Raw genomic sequence first — 21,556 nt, 5'->3', positions numbered from 1 at the left:
TTGCCAGCTCACCCCACACCCCTACCCCACGAGCTTCCACCCTGATCCCTTCCTCCAAAGGGCCCATCACCACAGCCTTGTAACCCTTCCCACCATCCCCTCTGCCTACCACTGCTACAGGTCACCCCGCCACCCACAGCCCCACCCACCCCTCTGCCCTTCTCTGCCTCTCCCACAGCCATCCCCCCCACCTCCAGCCCCATTCCAAGACCTTCAGATTCCACTCTGCTCAGGTCCCTTCATTTCTGCCCCATTCATTTCTGCCCCAGGGACCTAGTCCAGTTCCTGATGCCTTGTCACTCACTACCCTTTCTGCTTTAGGCTCCTCCCCACAGTTCCTAACCCCACCCTTTCTCATCCCTACCTGTCCCTCTCTCCACTCACCACTGTCCAGGCCTTGGAGATAGGAAGACTGTGTGTGTGTGTGCACCTAGGAGTTTGGTATGCTCCTATCTGCATCCACGGACTGTGGATTATCCCAGTCTGTAGCAGTGGAAATGGAAATGATTTCCTTTGGGAATCTGGCCACTCCTCCCATTGAAACCATGTACAATATTCAATAACTTGTTGGCGGGGGGGCTTTCCTGCTCATCTCACACTGCATAGCTGCGCTGGCCTCCAGTGAGGCCTGGGCCCTGGGCATGCCATGGACACCCCCCATGGACAAGCACACCACGTGTTCGTGTGTACACGGCTGCTGCCTTGACTAGGTGCTTCTGACGCAACGAGCCCTTGCCTTCCCTACAGATTTAAGTCACTAGTATCTGAGTAAAAAAATGGATTGTTTACTCTTTTAGTCACTCAACAAACATCTATTTTGAGTGCCTTCTCTGTTCTGGTGCCGGGTATTGAAGATGAAGGATGAAGCCCTGGCCCTTACCCGCAGAGTGCCCCAGCCAAGCAGGGGAGACTGGCAAGTGACCAGCAGTGTTTTTTGTTCTGCTAGAGGTGGCTTAGGCCATCCCCCTCCTGGGGATGGGAGAGAGAGGTACCAAAGAAGACACTGGAGGAGAGATGAAGGGACCAGAAGGGAGTCATACAGGGCAAGGTGGGGGAAGCACACACGCAGAGCACATTCAGGAGGGCAGGAGTCTTTTAGGGACCCCCTGTGTGTGCCTGTATCTGTCCTTGTATGTGTCCTGAGAGGAAGGGAAAAATGTACATCTGCCTCATTGGAGTACATAACAATTCTAACAGAAGTTCTGTTTGTTGAGCACCTCCTCTAGGCCATGTCATTCTAGTGCTTTCCTTGGGCCATCTTATGGAATTCTCGCAATATTACTATGAGGTGCATATTATCCCCATCTTTCAGAGGTGGAAACAGTCAGAGAGGCTGGATGACTCACCCAGGGCCAGACAACTTGTCAGTAGACAGTCCAGGATTAAAAGGCAGGTCCTGCTGACTCAGAATCCAAGAGCTGAGTCTCTGTGCTCCCTGAAAGTCTGGAGGCCCAGGCTCTGGGCCATGCCACCTGCCAACCCTGCCTGTCAGTGTTGCTCAGGATGACACTCGGCTTCCGTCGACCGTCTGCCCTCACATTGCACACAGGTGGGCACTGCTTTACAGGTGAGGGAACACCCAGCAGTCTTCCCCATCCCCAGCCAGGGGTCCCTGAGCAGAGGAGAGCAGGCATGGGCTCCATGGGAAGAAGCTCTGGACCCAAGTCATGGTTTGATGTGATGAAGCCTTCATGTCCTCCCAGTATAGTCCCATTCAGCCTCGGCTGAGGTCCTCACTGCTACAAAGGTTGCCCTCACATGAGTGTGGCTGAGAGAGAAGCCTGGTGACAGTAGGGCAGTCACACCTACACAGCCTGGCCTGCACACACGCAAGACTTCACACAGGAGTGTTTGTGTGCCTGAGTGACCCCACACATGCCCAGAACCTTGGTGTAGGCAGGCCTCCCTCAGCAGGGCTTTCCTTTCTCCAATGTCAGTTTGACCTTATGAGTATTTGTAGTCATCTGTGTGTCTGTGTTTGTCCTATATGTCCATCAGCCTCTGTAGTGTTTTTTTGGGAGGGTGGGACCATGTGGTTCTCTTCATCACCAGAGACTGTGGGGTACAAACCTGCATCTTTACACCAGTGTAAGCAGGCCTGTGAGAGTTTGCACACCTGCACCTTTCCCTGTCCTTCTGCCCACACCCTTCTCAGCCAGCGTGGGGCAGCCACTCTGCCCCCGCCTCGGCTGTCACTTCTGCCTCAGAGAGGGAGTGAGGCTGCAGATGCTCTCCCTTCTCCTTGGTCGCCCCCGTGTGTGACTGTGGGGTCGCTCAGCCAGATTATACCTCCACAAGTCTGCATTTCTGCAGTTCCCTCCTGCCCCTCCCTCTCAGTCTCCCGCACTGGGCTCTCTTCTTCTCCCTCCTGAAGCTCTGTCCACCTCTTCTCCCACTGGCTGGGTCTGTGCCACAACATCTCCATATATCTCTCTGCATCACTCTGGGACTGCCTCCGTCTCTGCTCCTGTCCCAGTGACTGTTCCCATATCTCTCTATCACTCCTCCCCTGGCTCCCCCGCACTCTGAGGCTCTTTCTCTGCCTCCTCATTTTTCCCATGTCCTCATCCTCTCCTTCCCCTTGCTCCTTAGAATCTTGGTCTATCCTGGGCCACCACAGCTGTCACACTGTGTGACACTGTGGAACCAGGTCTGTTTGCATTCCCGGGCTTCCCACTCCTAGACTGTGAGCTCCCTGCAAGCAGAGGCTATGTCCTGCTTCCCTGTGTCCTCAGAGCCTGACACCTAGGAGACTCCCAGAGAAGGTCTGTGGAATGTGCTTGCACTCTCATCACGTGGCATTCTCTCCCTTTGACTGTGTCCCTTATTCTCTGAGACTTTGGGGTTCATTTTCTCTAAGCTTCTATGGTCACTTTTCTTCCTTTATCTAGAACTCCTGATAATGGATCTTTGACTTGCTCTTTGTAAAGACCTTGGTTCATTCTTTGGTCCTGTCCTTGGGATCAGGCCTGCCTCCTTGCCAAGATAGATCTTGGGTTACTTATGGATCTTCTCTCTTTGGTTTCTGCATCTGCCTTCCCATTTTTGCCTGTCCTTCAATTCTAAACCCATCCTTTCCTCAATAGTGTCAGACTCTCCCTACTTCTACCCTTCTTCCCCTACTCTTCTCCCCCACCCCTACCTGGGGCCTGGCCTTGCGGCCTTCCCAGCTCAGCTCTGCCCTCTCCCTCCTAGCCGACAGGCTCCCAACACCGAGGTCCAGCCCTGCTCACAAATCCCGAGGTTTCTCTTTAGCCATACCCCAGTCCTGGTCGCCACTAGCCTCGCCTCTCACGTGGCCTCTCCGAGGCTTAGCCCCGCCCCCGGCAACCAGTGATCCTATCAGAGGCTTCCCTGTTCGCCCCGCCCACAGCGCCTCCTCTGCGCGCCGGCTCCGCCTACCTGCCGGGTACCGCTCATTGACCGGCCAGCTGTCCACCTGCAGGGTGGCGTTACCGCCACTTCGAGTGAAACGCACCACGTGGTATTTGCCGTCGCTCACGATGGCGTTGGGCTCATCGATGGTAATGTCGTCCGTGCCCACGTTAAAGATCACCCCCACGGTGCCCTGGTCCTGGGGACAAGGAGGAGAGGTCAGCGACTAGGAGGCAATAACCATTCACTCTAGAACTCCACCTGTGACCACCACCGCCCCAGATCTGTGGCACTTCACAGCTTTACAACGCACATCTCCCAGTCCTGCATTTGCTGACCCTCTTACCTGCCCAGAGAGGTGGGCAAGCTTGCCTCCCCCCACATGCAGGCAAGAGAGTGACCTGAGACTCAGAGGTCGGGACCTCGGTGGGGTGCAGAGCCTGGAGGGAGCATCTCCGCTAAGCACACCTGCCTTTTGCCTTTTGGTTCGTTCAGAGTATTCACAAATGTTTACAGGGCACCCATTCTGTGCAAGGGCCACTGAGCCCAGGACCGGACAAGGAGGCCAGGATCAAGCTGGGGGCCATTAGAGACCTCTCTAGGGCACAACCAACAGAGAAGCCCATGGAAGCCAGCCTAGCACCTGAGGAAAGTCTGGCCTCACCACGCCCCACCACTCCCAGCCTCAAGACTCCCCTTCCCTGCATGCTCAGCACTGAGCAGGTCCCCGGGGCTCTTGGACGAAGGTAGCAACATGCCTCTCCTGGCAGCTCATAGGCCCCATGTTGGTCAGGCCTGAATGTGAAGTCATAGGAGTGAAGGCGGGAGTCTGGACTATATTTTGGGAGTGATGAGTATGGAAAGAGATCAGGGAGACAAATCACAGTAGACTTACTAAGGAAACGTGAGTGTGTGGGTGTCAGGGTAGAGGATGGGCTGGGAGCTGAGGAAGGACAGGAGAGGAAAGTCAGAGACCCAGGCCTGGAAGAGGGGAGCCAAGAGTCAGTCTCAGCAACCTCTGGGACCTGGGGTCACAGGCTCTGGATGGGCAGGGCCTGGGGAACCCTCCAGAGGCCACCGAGGATCCAGCCCCAGAAGAGTTCTGTTGACGGCACCAGCATAAGAGGGAGTGCTTTACTGAACCCCTAAAATGTGCCAGGCCTCAGAGGGTACTATACACATATGTTCTCTTCATCCCCACAGCAACCCTCTCAGGAAACTTATGGAATCCCCAATTCACTAAGGAGAAAACTGAAGCTAAGGGAGGTTGAGTAACATCCCTAAATCCACATCACAGGAAAGGAACCCCTGATTTGAACCCCAGTTGGCCTGACTCCAAAGCCAGTGTTCTCTCTCCCTTGCCCACTAGTCTGGGGAGATTGCCGGGGGATAATCTGAGCAGCTACTGAGGCCAATCTATCTGAGGGGCCAAAGACATCAAAAGAAGCCAGGGGAAGGCCCAGGAGGCCCTAAACCTGGGCCCCTATTCCATTCCCCTGCACTTCCTGGCAGCACTCCTGGACTGAGCCCCCTAGCCCTCTATGCCCCTCCTCCACACAGGACAGACACCCACACAGGCTCCCTTAGGCCCCCTGAATCACACAGTTATGGGACCCAGATCCCTAGAGCATACACACACACACTCCTGGGGTCTTCCTGAAAGACTACCCCAGTCCAGCCTGGGCATTAGGGCCCATTCCACTAACAACTCCTGCATCCAGCAGAGCCAAGAACCTGCCACTGAGGATGGGGATGGGGGGCTCACAGATGGGGTGGGGGTTAGGGTTTTGCAAAGAGCTGGGCACAAGGTGGGCAGCTGTGGCTCACTTGGAGATCCAGGCCCACTCCCTTCCTCACTTCTGGATCCAGTTCTCCCCTTCCTAGAACCTGGGAAGGCCACACACACACACACACACACACACACACACACACACGGAGTCATATACACACAATGCAGCATCTCTCCTCAGGGAAACTGAGGCTGGGCTCGCCTAACAAAGAGTACTCGCAAGCCCCACACACCCACCACCCACAGACTGACAACATCCCAGGGAGACGGGATGATCACGTGCTCCCCACACACATGAGGAAAAGAGCTGAAGCTCCTCAGTACTATTATTAGCAATAACATCACCCCAGAATAGCATCAGTCCCTTAGACACCTCTGAGGGTTTCAACCGATGAGGCTTGGGCCAGGCGGTGATGGTGGTCAAGGAGTAGAGGCTGCCTGGGACCTGGGGTGCCAGAGGGCTGGCCAGGGTGACTGGAAGGCAGGACCCCTGGGTTTCCTAGGAGGCAGCTGAGCTCAGAGCCATACGCTCCGGGGGAGAGGCAGTTCCCAGAGCTGCTCCCAACGTGAAGTCAGTTGTCACTTCTGTTAAAGTCATTAATTCCTAATTCCCCAATTACCTCATTAGGCGGCGGTGGGGAGAACGCGGCCGCTCCTACAGCAAATAATTATGGGAGTCAAAATTAATTTGGCAAAGTGGAGCGACGCTTTATTAGAAACGTCAAATTGCTTTTCTCTTATTTTGCTGCCGCCTCCCCACTCTCTGAGAGCTGCTAATGACGCGGCGGTGGGAGCTGGTGTGTCACCAGGAGAGGAGGGGCTTGGGGGCTGCCCCCCAGGGGCTTCAGCCTGGCTGGGCCCTACTCTTCCCTCACAGCTGGCCTCTCCTGTGGCTCCCACACTCCCCCCAGGGTCCCCACCCTCACCAGGCTCCCCATCAAGGTCAGGCACCCCACCCCAGCCCTCAGCAACACCAGGCACCAGGCCACATTCCTCCACAAGCCTGTGCCAGGTGAGGACTGTGGGTCCTTTCTCCCTGCACCCTGAGCCCCCACGCTGTCTCTTCAGTGCTCGGAAACCCTGTCCCCTAACCCTGCAGGCACAAAGACACACAGGACTGGTCAAAGAGGCAGTTCCAGAACATAGGCAGATGGACACGTCTGGCTGGAATCACAGATGATCAGGGTGTAGGCTGACACTGGGTGCTTCCTGTCGGCTGGGCCGTGTCCCGAGGCTTTACACACACACTGTCCTTGAAACCTCAGAGACTCCCTTTGTCCTCTTGCCATCCTATTATCGGGCCTCAAAAGGGGACACTGAGGCTCACAGAGTGGCTGCACGAGGACAGAGCAAGGAAGTGGCAGAGCTGAGACTCAAACCCAGGCCAGCAGCTCCGAAGCCACACCTGGCTCCTCATGACTGTCTAGAGAGAGAACACAGCCTTAACTCGCAGAGAAGGCCATGGAGACACAGCCACACCTGCCACAGGGTCAGGAGACTGGAGTAACAGCAAGTACCACACTCCCCTGGGAAGGGCAAACATGGAGCAACACATGTGATCAGAGGCCGAGAGCCTGTCCCCCATGGTCCCCCAAGGTCCCCTGTCACTCCCAACACCGTCAGTATGCACCTGGCCCCACATGTCTCACACAGTCGAGTGTGCTGTCCATGGCCGTGGTCTCTCACATCCAGCCGGGGACACTATCTTGCTCACACTGGCACAAACCTTCCAGGCATTCTCCCCAGGCTCTACTCATCCCTCCTCACCCCTTCCCTACATGCTTCTCTGCCTGGCCTCCCCCATCCAGCACCCAGCGGCTGCTGCTCCCACTCCAGCTCCACTCAGCCCACAGGACATCTCACACCTCCTTCCTTTGCTCCCTGGTGTTGGGGGAGGGATGTGCAGGGTACCCCGGAAAGTTAATGTGCAAGGAGGGGCCAGTAGCCACAGTCCAATCAGATGAGGAGGGACCAGAACACAAACATACTTCCAAGGTCCCCTTAAAGCCCAGGACCCCCCACCCAGACCTTTCTAGCACATAGAGCCTGGTTGCCCTACTCGAACCCATAGCTCAGGGGTCCTTGGCCAGGGTCAGCATGCAGGATGCGGGCAGCGAAAGGAAAGGGGACTTACAGGTGGATATGAGATTGAGGTCAGAGGCCCAGGGGTTAAGGCCATGGGGATGGGGCAGGGGAGAGGCTAAGTGCAGAAATGAAACAGACCAAGGCCAGAGGCTATTGGGAAGGCTGTGGGGTAGGACTAGAAATGGGGAAGGGGTCAAGGAAGAAAAGGGGCTGCCTGAAGACAGAGTTAGGATGAAAACGGAGAGGAGCTGTGAGTATGGCAGGTGGGGGGTGTGGTTAGGGCATGGTATGATGGAAAGGGGGTATGGCGGGTATGAGAGATGTGAAGTGCTGATTCCATAGCAATGAGGGGACTGAGTAGAGGGGTGTGCCAAGAATGGTCAGTATGGCAGGTAGGGTGTGTAAGGTGTATGGTGGGTAAGGGGGTATGGCGGGCAGAGGGGTATGGTGTGTAATGGTGGGGAGGGGGATATGGAGGGCAGAGGTGTATTGCAAGAATAGTGGGTATGGCAGGTAGGGTGGGTAGGGGGTATGGCGGCTAGGAGGGTATGAAATGTATGGCAAGAACGGTGGATATGGCAGGTAGAGCGGACAGGGGATATGGTGTGTAGGGCAGTAGGGTGGGTAGGGCAGATCGGGGCAGGTTTGGTAGGAGGCCCAGAGGGAGGCACTGGAAAGAAGCAGAGGTTGAGGAGGGGAGCTGGGCAAAAAAAGGTATGGCCAAGTGGGACAGGAGGCCAGGGTGGGGATGTACGGCTGGGCCAAGAGGTCAGAGAGGAGTGAGCATGGCCAGGGAAGGTAGAGGGGAGGTAGGGTAAAGGGGCTGCTGGGAGGGCAAAGGTCATGGGAACAGAGGTTAAGGGCAGAGCACAGGCAGCAGCAGGATCTACAGGCAAGGTGCAGAAGCAAGCATGGACTGCTCTGGGGCAGGGGCATATGAAGCAGGGCAAGAATCGGTGCAGGCCACAGCGGGCTGCCATAGGTCTAGCAGTGGGCAGGCAGCAGCCCAGGGCAGTTGCAATGTGGGGATGTTTCATGGGCTGCAGGAGAATGGCCTAGAAGTCTCAAGTAGCCCTCTGTTCAGGAAGGTCAGGAGATGACCTGGAGATGGAGTCAGGAAGTGGGGAGCTTCAAATCAGCTAGAGTGGCTCTGAGAATGGACAACAGGAAGGGAGAGGGTCTCAGAGGGCCCTCCAGGAATTGGGGGAAACATGAGAGAAGATATGAGGTGCTGATTCCATGGCAATGAGGGGACTGAGTAGATCTAGGGTAGGAAGACTAGAGGGCGGGGAGGAGGGGCAGGGGCCAGGACCCAGGATCCTTACGATGTGCAGTTGCAAGTAGTCTCCGAGGCCGGAGGCACTGTCCACCCGCACCAGCACAGCACTCCGCTGGTGAGTGCTGAAGCCCACGGCCAGGCGGTCCATCCTCGTACTGGGCCGGTCATTGGGGGGCCACGTGTAGGTGATGAGTGCTCCCCCCTTCCCAAAGATGTATGTGGTCCCGGCTGCAAAGAGAAAAGAGAAAGGGAGATATGACTTCAGGTGAGTGAAGTTAGCAGGTCCTCAGGGCTGCACAGGGCCACCAGGCTTCGGCTGTGATACCTACAGCAGCCACCAGGCCCTGCAGTCCTCAGGAACAGTTGGCAGGCGGGTGCCCGGCTGAGAGCCCGTGCACGCGCACAGACAGATGTAGCTGCCTCATCAAGAATTCTAGCTTTAATTACAGCAAAACAGAGAGGCAATAGAGAGAGTGACACAGAGAGAGAGCCCAGGGAGAGGCTGCAAGGGGACCGGGAAGTGGACGGAGGGCAGGCAGGACCCAGGGGGCCCGGGCCCGCCCAGCTCAACTTCTCCCAGGGCTGGCAGAGGTGACAGATTTGAGGTATGTGCTCCTATGAGCCCAAGCTGAGCAGGCACCAAAGCCAAGGAGCCCCAGGCAATGGCGAGAGGCGCAGGGGCTGTGTTCAGCTCTGACTCATAGCCCACAGGCTGGCACCCTTCCACCACCTACCCCCACCCACTCCCAAGCCCCTGGAAATCCTGGTCCCAGTGTGGCCAGGACTCCTTGTTTCCACTCCCAATTAAGGGGCTGCCTAGGTCCCCAGAGAGGGGTTGCCTGGAGCCTTACCCAGCAAAGAAGAGAGAGATATTGGGGCTGGGGCAGGGGGCGGGGTGGGTACGGAACAGAGACTTGACAGCCAGAGGAGGAAGGAGGCAGAGAGACAGATGGACAGAGGGGGGTGTAGGTGAGAGAAAGTGGGAGAACTCAGAGCCAGGGATGAAGGCTCCCTCTCCCTGCCCTCCCCCACTCCAGCCTCCCTCCCCCTCTCAGGCTCCTCCATCCGGCAGCCGGGGGCGGGTGTGAGGTCCCTAACGATCTCAGCCCCAAAATAAACCCCATTAGTCGCCAGGTTCCCTCCTGCGGTGACTGGGCTGCAGGGGGGTGGGTAGGGGCAGACAATGGCAGGTGTGGGGGGTGAGGGGCCAGTCACCCAGTTTCCGGGAAGGAAACATTGTCTGGGAGGCCTAGAGGACTAGTAATCTGGGGCCTTCAGAGAAGGAAGAGAACAATCTTCCATTCTTTAGAACATAAATGGAGGAGATGAGATTCATAAAATACTTAATTAAATAATTTGCCACAAACAACTCCTCTCAAAGCGCTTCTTGGGGGAGAGGAGTTCAGGGGAGGATTTATCCAGAGAGAAAGTCAGGTGGGGGGCTGAGTGCAAAAGCCTGAGGTAGGCTGGGAAGGAGTAGGAGAACTCAGGGGTAGGATGGAAAGCTCTGGGTCAGGGAAGCCAGGCTCCAGGAGGGCCTGAGGCCCGAAGCATCTTGCTCCGTCAAGATGGCAGCCCAGCTGGTAACAATAGGGCTGGGCACCTCAAGCACCCTGGGGTCTCTCACCCCAGGGACTAGGAGCCCTGGTGCAGTTGGGACAATCAGTGGGCTCTACCCCAGGAAGCTCCTAGGCCCTGAAGGAGAAAAGGGAAGACTGTTGCCCAGGTCCCAGAGAGGCCATGAGGCCAGCAGGGGTTCGGGGCTGGGGGGAACAAGAGCTGTTCTCCAAGGCACTTGTCATCCACACCCTCCATCTCCCCAGATCTAGCCAGAGAGGGGAGATGACCCCAGTGCCCAGGGCAGGGCAGAGCAAGCCAGAAAGAACCACCTTGATGTCTACTGACATCTCAATACTGCTGTCAATGGGAAGCACCCTCAGCAGACAGGAGGAGCTTGGCCCCGCCCCCTCAGACGAAAAATCCTTTATACTTTGGGGCCCTGGAGGCCCCGTGGTGAGGGCAGAACCCTCAGGATGGGGCCCCTAGATTAGGGTGGAGAGCTGGCTGGAGGCAGGGTACACAGTGAGCCACACCCCCACCCCAGGCAGGTCACTTGTCTGAAAGGGGCAGGGCCTGCCGGCCAGGAGCAGAGTAGGCCTCAGCCCCTACAGCCTCTCCACTCCCAACACTGCAGCACTCTGGAAAACCGGCTGTTTCCATGGCAACCATAATACCCAGGGTCCTCCCTTCCCCCTCTACTCACAAGCTGCAAGTCCAAATTTGGGGGGTGGGGAGGGCCAGGGGAACTGAGACTGCTGACCTTCTTCCACACAGCCCCCTTCCCTGCCTCCCTGTCCAGAGGCTGCTGCCTCTTCACCCCACATGCTCCAGCCCCCTCCCCCAGTCAGACGGAGGAGGGGGCTTACTGGGTTTCTTGGTCCCTCAGACCCATCGAACCCCATTTCTATGGGTCCTGCTCCCAAACTTCCCAGGTCAAAGGGAAAGGAGGCTATTTCTCCTCACTTCCCCACCCGAGAAACCCAGGCAGCTCGTCACCTTGGAGAGAACCTGCCTGAGCCCAGAGCAGGCCTGAGCAGCAGGCCAGCCCCATACCCCACAGGACAGTGAGGCCTCCAGGATCAGAGGCCCCACCGGCACCCGGGCCGCAGGCCCCACAGGAGACCCCACAGCCACACACAGGTGACAACACACCCGGCCACACAGAGACCCAGCGCGGGGAGGCTCCCTCCGAGAGGAGACCCGAGGCAGCCGGCAAACATGGCGGTGAGCGCACAAAGACGGCCTTGGCCAGCAGCGAGGGCAGGGGCTGGCTCGGAGCAGGACAGCACGGCCACACGTCCCCGCCCCCGCCCCCCCCCGCCCCCGGCCCTGCCCAGGCCCTGCTCCACCAGGCCTCCCCCGGGGTTTATTACCCTGCTGTTCTAACACTGCAGGCGGTTTATGACACGGGGTGGGCCTGTGAAAGCCTAAGGGCATTTATTACACTGTGGGGGAATCGGGTGGGGAGATGCGTCTTGGACCACAGGGGCTGAATGGCTTATTGGACTGGGGCAGCAGTAATTACCCTGGGGACACATTTCTCCCGCCAGGGAGGCGCTGCAGCCTGGTGAGGGGAGGGGGGTGGGCAGGGGGATGGGGAGGGGGGCGGGGCTCTGTCAGGTCCCTCCGGGTGGCTACCAGGCCGGACCCCCCACCCCCAGACGTAACTCCCAACAACCACCACCCCACCCCCAGCAACCTGTCCTCTCCGCCCCTGGCCACAAGACTCCCTGGGGCGCAGAGACAAGGAGCCACACTTTCCTTTCCAGGAAAGGGCTCTGGAGAAGGGACCTAAGCCAAGGCTCAGAATGTTACTCCAGGATGGCCCAGACCCACCGTCTTTGACCTCCCCATGTAGCTAGCGAACCACTTTGTGCACAATGGGGGAGGGGGGGACAGCACACAACCCTGAAGCCCAAGGCAAGAGAGCCTCTGGCTGCACACAAGATGCCACCTGCCCAGGTGCCGACCACCAACGGCCCAGGAATGGCACCTTCTGTCCACACCCAACATGGTCTGGGCCTTCTGGACCCAGAAATTCGTTGATCCAATAAAACACTAAATGATCAAGAATCTTCCATACAGTTCCCACACACTTGCATTCTAGAAAAAAAAAAAAAAAAACAACCAACCATTAATATGGTTAGCTAACCCAGACCCAAACAATAAACTCATTCTATGTAAAAAAAAAAAAAAAAAAAACACATGCAGTGATGCCCCTGTGGTTGAAACTACATATGCAGACCCTCTGCCTGTCTCCCTGCGGCACCAGAAGCCATGACAAAACCCTTCTGGTAGGTCTAGAATCATGAGAGGATAAAATGTCCTGTACAATTCAGAAAAGCCATGGTCCTGGGTGCCCACAGCCCATACCGGCTCTTTGTATACAGACCTCCATAACCCAGGGGGATCTCCACAGGTCCATATCCTTGGGCTCAGCTCTCTTGATCTAGAATCCCAGAACAATATCCTCTTGATTCTTATGCCCATTCTTGGCCATAAATCATCCAGTCAGAAGGCCAAGTTAACACGCCCATTTTCAGAATCGGAATCAATGCTAGTCCCTTTCTAAGCAAGCTGGAGTGATAAATCCAGAACCCCTAGAAGCTACTGACTCAGAACTGAGGCTAGAGTTGATCCCACCACCCTGGCTTCAGGGAGTAGCACAAATGAAGGTCGGGGGCTGAGGCTCTAGAATGGGAATCGGGGTCAACGACCAGGAGAGTGGCACCCCCTTGGGGCATTTTTAGGACTCAGGTGTACTGGTCCCCCATGACCAGACTGACATCCGGTGCAAGGGTGTCAATGGGTGTCTGGCAGGTCTGTAGGGATATTATGTAACAGGAGGGGTTGGGGATGGAAGGCAAATGGAAGAAAGAAGAGAAGAGAAGAAGGGAAGGAAGGCAAAGAGAAATAGAGGGAGAAGCCAGGGGAAGGGAAGTGAAGAAGCGATTACAGGAGATGCTCCCTCTCAATGGGGGATGCTAGGGAGATGTTGGGGCAGGGAAGGATCTCCCCTGGCCTAGAAAACTCTCCAAAGCTGGCCTCTTCCTCTAGCCAAGCATGGGGTCCCAAGAGAAGCCCATCCTTTCACCTCTGTCCTCGTGATTAGGTAAGCAGAGGTGGGAGGGGGTCAGCCAGAACAGATGGCCTCCTCCCTCCTCTTCTACCTGTCCTTTGACCCTCCTCCATCCACTCACTTGCCTGACCCTGCCCAGCTCCTTTCTTCAGGCTCCCACCACCTTCCATCACTGTCCTACAGGGCCCTCCTGATCCCCGACTGCTGCCATGTGCCACTGGGCAGCCATGAGCCCTCTTGGGGCTGTTCTTCTCCGCTGCACAGCAAAGGGGTGGCCATCTCGGAGGCAACCCCAACATCAACATTCCATACACACATACTTCCCCCCATGCTCTCTCCTCCATTTTCTCTCCTGGTCTCCCAGCTCTTTAGCTCCTTCACTGAGCCTCCCTGTGCCACTCAGCTCTGAGGAAGGCCCCTCCTTCCAATCTGCTCACCAGCCCTGGGCCAGCTCCTCTCTGGGTCCCTTCCTCTTTCACCTCTGGCCCTCCACCCCCCCCCCCCCCCGCACACTTTCCCCCAATATCCCCACTTCCCCTTCTTTATCTCACCTCTCTGTCCCTTGCCTCAGTGCCCAGAAGGCCTGTGTCCTATGTGGGCCCTTTTAGGAGCAACATTGGGCCTCTAGGGAGCTTAAGGGGGCATTGAAGAGGAGAGATGAAGGCACAAAGGGCCAGAGAGCTCATGTAAAGAAAAAGGGAATCGAGAGCGCTCAAGAAGGTATGGGCTTGGAAAGTGGAGGAAGAGCGAGACCCCTTCAGGGACAGGACGGAGGTGAATGCAGGGACCCTCTGCTGGGGAAGAGAGAAGAAAGCAATGGAGAGGATGCTGGGAAGGGGCCACTCTTGGGAAGTGGAGGAAGACAGCACACAGGCATGGAAAATGAGCTAAAGATGAAGTAGGAGAACAGGGGAGCATAGAAAGGGGCTGAGAAGACTGGAAGGGACATGGGGGCAAAGGTTGGAAAGCAAGGATGGACAGAAGCAGAGCAGCACAGGAGAGGCAGAGGTGAGCGCAGACACAGTAGGCCCTGAGGAGCATGGCTGGGAAATGAGGAAGATATAGGCATGGAAGGTGAGGGAGGGACAAAAGTGGAGTTAAAAAAAAAAAAAAAGAGGTGATGGACGGGCAGGAATGGGAAGTGATGGAAGGCACAGAAATGCGAGGTGATGAGGGTCCAGCATGAGAGCTGGTGACAACACAGTAAGAGTCAAGATAAAAGGTGATGATGGAAGCTTGGAGATGCCGGGACACCATGGGAGTCAAGACAGGCAGTGATGGCAGGGACAGATCTGGGAGGCAAACGAGGTACAAAGATGGGAGGTGATGGAGGAGACAAAGCGGAAGGTGAGAGAGGTACAGAGATGGAGGTGGTGGGGGTCCCCTATGGACAGGGATGGCAAGGCACAGGGAAGGGAAGTGATGAGTGGGCTAAAACAGGGGGTGATGGGCCTCTGGGATGGGAGGTGACAGGAGGTCTGAGAATGTGAAATGAAGGAGGGCCTGAGATGGGAAGTGAGGGGGTCTGGCACGGAAATGAGGTGAAATGGGAAGACGGCTGGACACGGAGATGATGGAGATGGCACAGACTAGAAGTTGTGGGGTGCACTGACAGGAAGTGATGGGCCACAGAGACCCAGGGGTACAGAGATGGCAGGTGGCAGGTACACAGGTAGAAATATGACGCAGAGAACCTCGGGGCTGAAGCTATGAAGTGATGAGGGGGCTGAGATGGGAGGTGATACCGGGGCTGAAACAAGAAGTGATAGAAGGTTGGAAATGGAAGACGATGTGGTCTGAGAGGGAAGGTGAAGGAGGTTTTGAGGTGGAAGGTTATGAGGGGCTGAGACAAGAGGTGACAGTAAGTGGAAAATGCTAGAGGACTGACACCACAAGTGATTTGGTGACAGGGAGATTGGGACGAAGGTGAGGGAGAGATTGGGATGAGGGGTGGTGAGGAGGTTGGGCTGGGAGATTACAGGAAGCCTGAGTTGGAAGGTGATGGGGAGCCCGGGATGGGGGCTTGGAAGCTCCAAGCAATAGGGCTGCAGGGGTGAGAGATGCTGGGGGTCAGAGTTGAAGGCCCGGCAGAGATTAAGGGGCATGCAAAGGAGAAAGGAGGCTGGGAGAGGGCTGGGACGGTGGAGGGAGCTGCCTGTTTGGGAGGTGATGGCAAGACAGGAGCAGGAAGAAGGGAAGGTTGCTGGAGGGCCAGAGGTGAAAGAGGAAGAGATGGGACATGTCAGGCAGCGGGGACAGAAGGGATGGAGGGGAGCACCCCTGCAGGGGTGGGAGGCACAGAGATGCTAGACCAGCCGGGAAGGTAGGGAGAGGCAGAGGTGGAGGTAAGGTGGCAGAGATGAAGGAGATGAGGAAGGTGAGTGAGAGGCACGGGGCAGGGGGGAGCTGGACAGAGGATGACAGGACGGAATGGGGAGGTGATGGGAGCGGAAACAGGAAGGTGATGACAACCCGGAGATGGGGAGAAGGAGGTGAAGGAGAGGCAAGAAATGAGTGATGGAGGCAGGTTGCCGAGGACGATGAAGGAAGGGGCTGCGGGAGAAGCAGGGTGGGGCTGAGAAGATGCGAGCAGGAGATGGTAGGTGAGGGAGCGCGGCCGCAAAGCCGAGGGGCCGGGCCGGGCCGGGCGCGCACAAGCCGGGTGCGGCCCGCGGGGCCGGGGCCGGGGCCGGGGCCGGGGCCGCGCGCACGGGAGGCCCGGGAAGGGGGGCGCAGGGGGGCGCAGGGGGGCGCAGGGGGGCCGGCCGGCCGCGGCAGCGCCACTTACCGTGCCCGCCGCGGGTGAGGAAGGGCATGCGGTTGATGGCGATGGGCACGGTGCCGTGCTTGCTGTGGAAGTGGTGGACGTGGTGGGTGGTGCTGAGGCTGGAGGAGACCCGGGCCCCCTCGGCCGCCCCCAGCAGCAGCAGCAGCAGCAGGAGCAACGGCGGCGGCGGCGGCGGCGGCGGCGGCAGCAGAGGTGGCGGCGGCGGCGTCAGGGGCCCGGCCAGGGCGGGGGGGCGGCGCGGGCACCCCCCCTGCCCGCTCCCCCCGGGGGGCATGTCGGCCCGGGGGCGGCCGCCTCACAGCCCCATGGCCGGGGGCGGGGACGCGGGGCGGCGCGGCCCCGCGAAGCCCCCCTCCGGCTCCGAGCCCCGGGAGGGGGGTAGGGGGCGAAGAGAAGGAAAACCAAGAGCCCAAGCCTCGGTCCGGAGCCAACGAAATCAACCGGATCCCGCCGGGGAATCCGAGGTCCGCGCAGCGGCAACGCCAAGATCCAGGACGCCTGGGTCCATCCCAAGGAGCTAAGGGTCCGCCCGCATCTCGGCGGGGTCGCAGCGGCGCAGGGGGCCGTCAGAAACCCGGGGGAGCGCCCGGGGGAGGGGGCATGGTGCCGGGCGGAGAGGCAGGGGAGGCGCGGGCGCGGGGGCCAGGCAGGGACGGCAGAGCGGGGGGAAATCCTGCGGAAAAACCGAGCGGGGGAGGAGGGGGCCCGGAGGGGAGACGCGGGAGACCGACGGAGACCAGGGCCGGCCGCGCCGCCGATGCCGCTGCCGCCCGACGGAGGCCCGGGAAAGGAGGGAGCGGCCGGGGCGGGGGGGGGGCGCGGGGGGGAGGAGAAGGGAGGAGGGAAGCAAATCCGGGTGAGGGGGGAATGAAGGCAGGAGGGGAGGGGAGAGGAGAGGAGAGGAGAGGAGAGGAGAGGAGAGGAGAGGAGAGGAGAGGAGGGGAGGGGAGGGGAGCGGGGCTGAGCAGAGGAGAGGCGCGAGCCTGCGAGATTCCGGCGGAGAGATGGAGGCAGCGGAGTGTTGCTGCAGAGGCTGAGGGCTGGAAGGGAGAGGGAGGGAGGGAGCTGGGGAGGGAGGAGAGGCGAGCAGTGGAGAGGGGAGGGGAGACGGAGCGCGGGAGGGGGGTGCAGGGCGGAGGGACCCGAGCGGCTCCCGAGCTGCGGGCGGCGCTGGGCAGCTCTGCCGCGCGGCACCTGGCTAGCCCGCTCCGCGCTCGCCTCTCCTCGGCGCGCGCCCCGCCCCTCCCCCGCGCCCGGGCGCGCGCGCTCCCCGCCCCCGCCCCGCCCCGCCCCGGAGAAGGGGCCCTGCTGAATAATTGAACGCGACCGAGGCGAGCGAGGGAGGCGAGCTCTCTTCCTCCACCTTCCCTTCCCCCGCACCTGGACGCACCCCGGTAGTGCTCTCGGTCCGGCGCGCGGGGATGTGGCCGCGGCCACCTCTGCACGCACCCCTCGGAACACACGTGCACGCTAGGATGTGGACGAGTATGGAGCCACCCACGTGCCCACACAGGCGCCAGTGAGCGCGCAGGCACACGTCGGCTCAGACACATACATGCACACATGTGCTCGCAGGCACTGGCACACGGACTCACATGCAGCTCGGGGGAGGGGCACGGGGTGTGAACATGCAGAGGCACATGAGCGTGCACACATACATGTTTGGCCACAGGGGATGAACAGCCAACATACACACAGCCGCCTCCCCCAGCTCACCCTCCAAAAACAATGACCCAGAGCCTCAAAGGTACCCAAGAGTGAGTCACGTCACACACACACACACACACACACACACACACACACACACAGTCTTCTCACCACCTACCCAAAAGGGTGCTCCCCTACCCCCTGCACACCCCTGAACTTCTCCAATCCTCCCTCTCTCCACTACCCCTGCCCCTCCTCCAGCCTCAACCTCTCCCTCCTCGGAGTTTGCAGGACACCGGTCCACTGAGTGTCCCATGTAGGACAAAACCCTTCCTGGGTCACTTATGTTCAGCTGAGAAAGCCCTTCTAGGTGCCCCTTCACTGAGATCTGTCCCTCTCCCACCCCCACCCCCTACCCCCACCCCCCTACCCCCACCGCCCGCAGAGTTTTGGAGACCTCTGGGAAGCACCTGTCATAGCCCAAGAGATAAGTGCAGAGAGGCTCCCTTGCCTTCATCTGGATGTGACCTCTGCACCCACATCAATCTGGGTTCCGTTAGGACCAGGAAAGAGATGTGTGGGGGGAGCCAGAGGGTAGAAAAAGGATAGGAAGGGAGGTGGAGATGGAACTGGAAGGAGCCGAAGAAACAGTATAGTAGGGTGGGGAGGAGAGTTGGTGAAGAAAGGCCAAAAGGAAGGGCAAAAGGAAGGCGGAGGTGACATGAGAAAGGGGAGGGAGTGTGGGGCACCCAGGCAGGAGAGGGCTCGCTCCTGCCTATTGATTCCGAATTCCATCTTGGGGCAAAACCTGTTACCAAGAGCTGCACAGTGCTGAAGGCCACTCTCAAATGCAGTCAGCACCCAGGACCACCTCCCCACCCCCATTGGCCCCAGGCCCTTCATAAGAGAAAGCTACAAGGTGCTACAGGGCTCTGGGAGGGAGGAGAGAGGGCAGCCTGCAAAGCCCCCCACCCCCCACCCCCACTCCACCCCACCCAAGCCTTGTCCTCCTGCCCCTCTGTCCCGTTCTTAGCTGCCCCTGGCTCTGGAATAGAGACTGACACAGCTCTGGGCAGGCAGAAAATGTACGGTCCCAGAGGGAGGGAGGGAGGAGCTGGTGGCTGTGAGAGAAGAGGAAGGGAAACCGCCTAGAGGGCAATCAATATTAGTGAGTGGGAAGTGGAGAGAGTTGCAGAGGGTGGCACTGGGGAGCGAGGGGGGGAGACAGAAGGTACAAAAAAAGAGAGAGGTGTGTGAGAGTTAATAGAAGCTGCAGAGAGGGACAGAGCAAGTGGATGAGAAACAGGGTAAGACATGGTAAAGAACTGCTGCGGGGGGGGGGGGGGCTCTGGAAGACAGGACCCACCCCCCCACTCCATAGCAGGCCTGATGGGAGTGCCTGGGTCCTGAACCCAAGCGCCATGGCAGGGAGTTCCCTTCCTCTCCCTTTCTCTCTCTCTCTCTCTCTTTCTCTTTCTTGGCAGAGATGGGTTCCCTCCTGTGATCTCTCTTGCCTTCCCAGTGCAGACTACAGAGCTGTAAAGGGACACAGAGGTTCTTCACACCCCATGTCACAGATGGAGAAACTGAGTCCACAAAGGGAATGAAGGTCAGACCTCTCCCTATCCCAGTCTCTCCCCCACAAGACAACCCCAACCCTCCTCCCTGTCTTCTTCGTGACCAGCGGCCTTCTCAGAGCCTTCACACTCAGGGGCAGAGTGAACTGAACAGGCCTCTTGGCCAGGTTCCTGCTTGATCTTGTGCCTCGCCAGGGCCTCGATGAGATCAGCCAGAGAGAGGCAGCATGAACACGAAACAGCCAAGCGTGGAGAACTAGGAGGCACGACTCCCAGAGAAGAGGGAATTAGGGTTTGGGAAGCAATGGCAGAACCCCCAACCCCAGGGTTCCTGCCTGCCCTTCACTGGTGGAGATCTCAGAAGGTCCCCCAGGGCTGGTATTTGGAGAAGCAGCAGGAAGAATCCCGACAGCTGCCAAGCTGCACCCACCTTGTCTTTACCTGCGTGGCTCTGCTCAGGCTCGGCCACCAGACACACAGACCAGTGCTCGGGGATGATGATTCTTGCCAAGATGTGCTCTGCTCCCCAGCCTCAATTATCCCTGCCTCCCACCTGCCTGGAACCTGGAGAAGCTGTTCCCACCTCTCTTCCCACCCCTGCTAAAAAAGATGGCATGACTCCCTTAAACCCCCATCAATCACTATGCCCGCCTCCAGAAGGCTCCAGTGTGTGGGAGTGCAGTAGTGACGATGGGCAGTGGCATTTCTTGACCTTGATCCCTTGCCCTCCAGGCAAGAAATGCCCACTGTTAGCACCACCAGCACCCAGGACTAAAGGAGCAGCGGGAGGTAACAGAGGCAGGAGCTCCTAGGTCCTAGCTGCACTCTGCCCCCAGCACCCTAGGACTTAGGGCATGGAAACAGCTTTGGTGTCCTCATTATTTAAACAGGATAGTCGGTCTCCATCCCCCTGCCTTTTTTGAGGAACAAATTAAAAGTGCCTTGTGAGCTGCCAAACATGAAACAATCAGCAGGCATTGCTACTATGAAGCAGTAAAGTGACCAGCATCTCCAGATCTCCTGTATACAGAGAGTGAGCTGGAGAGATAGAGGCCCAGCCCTGTCTTTATTCCCCAGCAGCCAGGGTGTCCCTGATCTGGCCACAGCTGGGGACTTCAGAAGGAACAGAGGGCACCAGATCAGACAAGAAAACCCTGGAGACAGGATGGGGATGTGGAGGTACTCAAGGCTGGGCCATGCCTGAGAACCAGGACAACACTGAGGGCGACAGGACATACTTCCAGAGAAAACCCAACATCTGCCCAAGAGCCCAAGCCCTGAAACAGGTAGGTTTATCCTGTAAGAAAGTCAGGACTCAGGCTCAGATGACTAAGGCTCCAAGGCCTGGCATGGAGGCAAAGGCATCGTGACCTGTTTTTAGCCTAGATGGACTATTAACTACCCCCCAGAAATCCACTGACCCCTCCGGGCCTCAGTTTCCAAGTTTGTAAAATGAAGAAGCTCAGTGCTGCATAATGTGTGTGTGTGTATGTGTGTATCTTTTCCCAGGCCACTGACTTGTCACATCCCTGGTCTCTCAACAGGCCTACCCCTGGGAAGATCATCAGGTGATGCCTGAGAAGGCTGTCCCCTCTCCCAGCCACTGCCCCCCTCAGATAGAAGCTTCCCTGCCCCAGGCTCTAACCAGCTGCTGGGTACCAACCACAAGGGACTAGAAACTGCTGTCCACCCTGCCGTCTCTAAGGAGGGGCCTTAAATAATATGCAAGTTCGCAGACAGATGCCCAGGTGAGGAGAAAAACCAGGCAAGGACATTAAGGAGTGTCCTTGTGACTCCAAGGGACAACCTGTAGCTGAGATTCCCTCGGGACAGGGGTGGGAACCTGCACAGCCAGAGTCTAGGGAAGCCAGCTGGGCCTGGCCTCCAGGGAACCTCCTGAGCCTGCCCCCCTGGGAGTGGGCCTACCCAGGTCAGGAAATCAGAGACTTCCACTGCAAGCTTCTGTGGGTACCAGAGGAAAAGGGGTGAACACCTGGTGAACACCTGCCCCCGCCCACTGTCCCACGCAATAGCATGTATGCGTGAGCTACAAATAAAGCATGTAAGACTGTCATCCAAAATCTCCCAGGAGGAATGGAGCCTGACACCTTTGGTCATAGGTGAAGGGAGTGGTGTCCAACCAGCTCAGAATGAGGAGGGGAGGCCACCTGGCAACAGATTGCCCCCAAGATTCAGCAGCAGCAATCCTGCACAGGCCCAACAGAAAAGTCTCCAAGAGTGGACAGGCAGCCAGCAGCTCCCCTTGGGCTCTCAACAGGAAGGGCTAAGAAGGAAGCAGAATGGCTCTCAGAGACCCTTCCTCCCTCCCTGATGGTCCCTGCAGATGGGCCTGGGCCAGAAGCTCCCCGGGCACTCA

At 58.2% G+C, this 21,556-nt stretch overlaps 1 protein-coding gene and 2 long non-coding RNA genes across 39 annotated transcripts in view; 2 read left to right on the top strand and 1 right to left on the bottom strand.

The window, feature by feature from the left end:
• Positions 1–21,556, bottom strand: part of NRXN2 (neurexin 2) — a 97,589-nt gene that overhangs the window by 20,482 nt on the left and 55,551 nt on the right. For 29 of the 33 annotated variants that reach the window (XM_049096976.1, XM_049096993.1, XM_049096987.1 and 26 more), the window contains 2 exons: positions 8,575–8,756; positions 3,403–3,574 (listed from right to left, as the gene is read on the bottom strand). In XM_049096976.1, coding sequence (XP_048952933.1) covers positions 3,403–3,574; positions 8,575–8,756 — 354 coding nt within the window. Of the gene's footprint in view, positions 1–3,402; positions 3,575–8,574; positions 8,757–15,955; positions 17,091–21,556 lie in introns of those variants that run through there. The other 4 variants (XM_049097001.1, XM_049097002.1, XM_049097003.1 and 1 more) reach the window with 4 other exon arrangements.
• Positions 10,642–12,226, top strand: LOC125752990 (uncharacterized). Its single transcript, XR_007403755.1, has 2 exons — positions 10,642–11,312; positions 11,858–12,226. It is a non-coding gene; the product is annotated as an uncharacterized LOC125752990 (long non-coding RNA).
• Positions 15,353–21,254, top strand: LOC112659490 (uncharacterized). Of its 5 annotated transcripts, none has more exons than XR_003136353.3 (4): positions 15,353–15,766; positions 19,087–19,211; positions 20,257–20,465; positions 20,724–21,254. It is a non-coding gene; the product is annotated as an uncharacterized LOC112659490 (long non-coding RNA). The 5 variants fall into 5 exon arrangements; XR_007403754.1 differs by having other exon boundaries at positions 15,357–15,766; positions 19,125–19,211; XR_004806730.2 differs by having other exon boundaries at positions 15,359–15,770; positions 20,260–20,465.

This window comes from Canis lupus, chromosome 18 (assembly GCF_003254725.2).
Source record: "Canis lupus dingo isolate Sandy chromosome 18, ASM325472v2, whole genome shotgun sequence".
Classification (NCBI taxonomy): Eukaryota; Metazoa; Chordata; class Mammalia; order Carnivora; family Canidae; genus Canis; species Canis lupus.
This window is presented reverse-complemented; position numbering and strand designations above follow the sequence as displayed.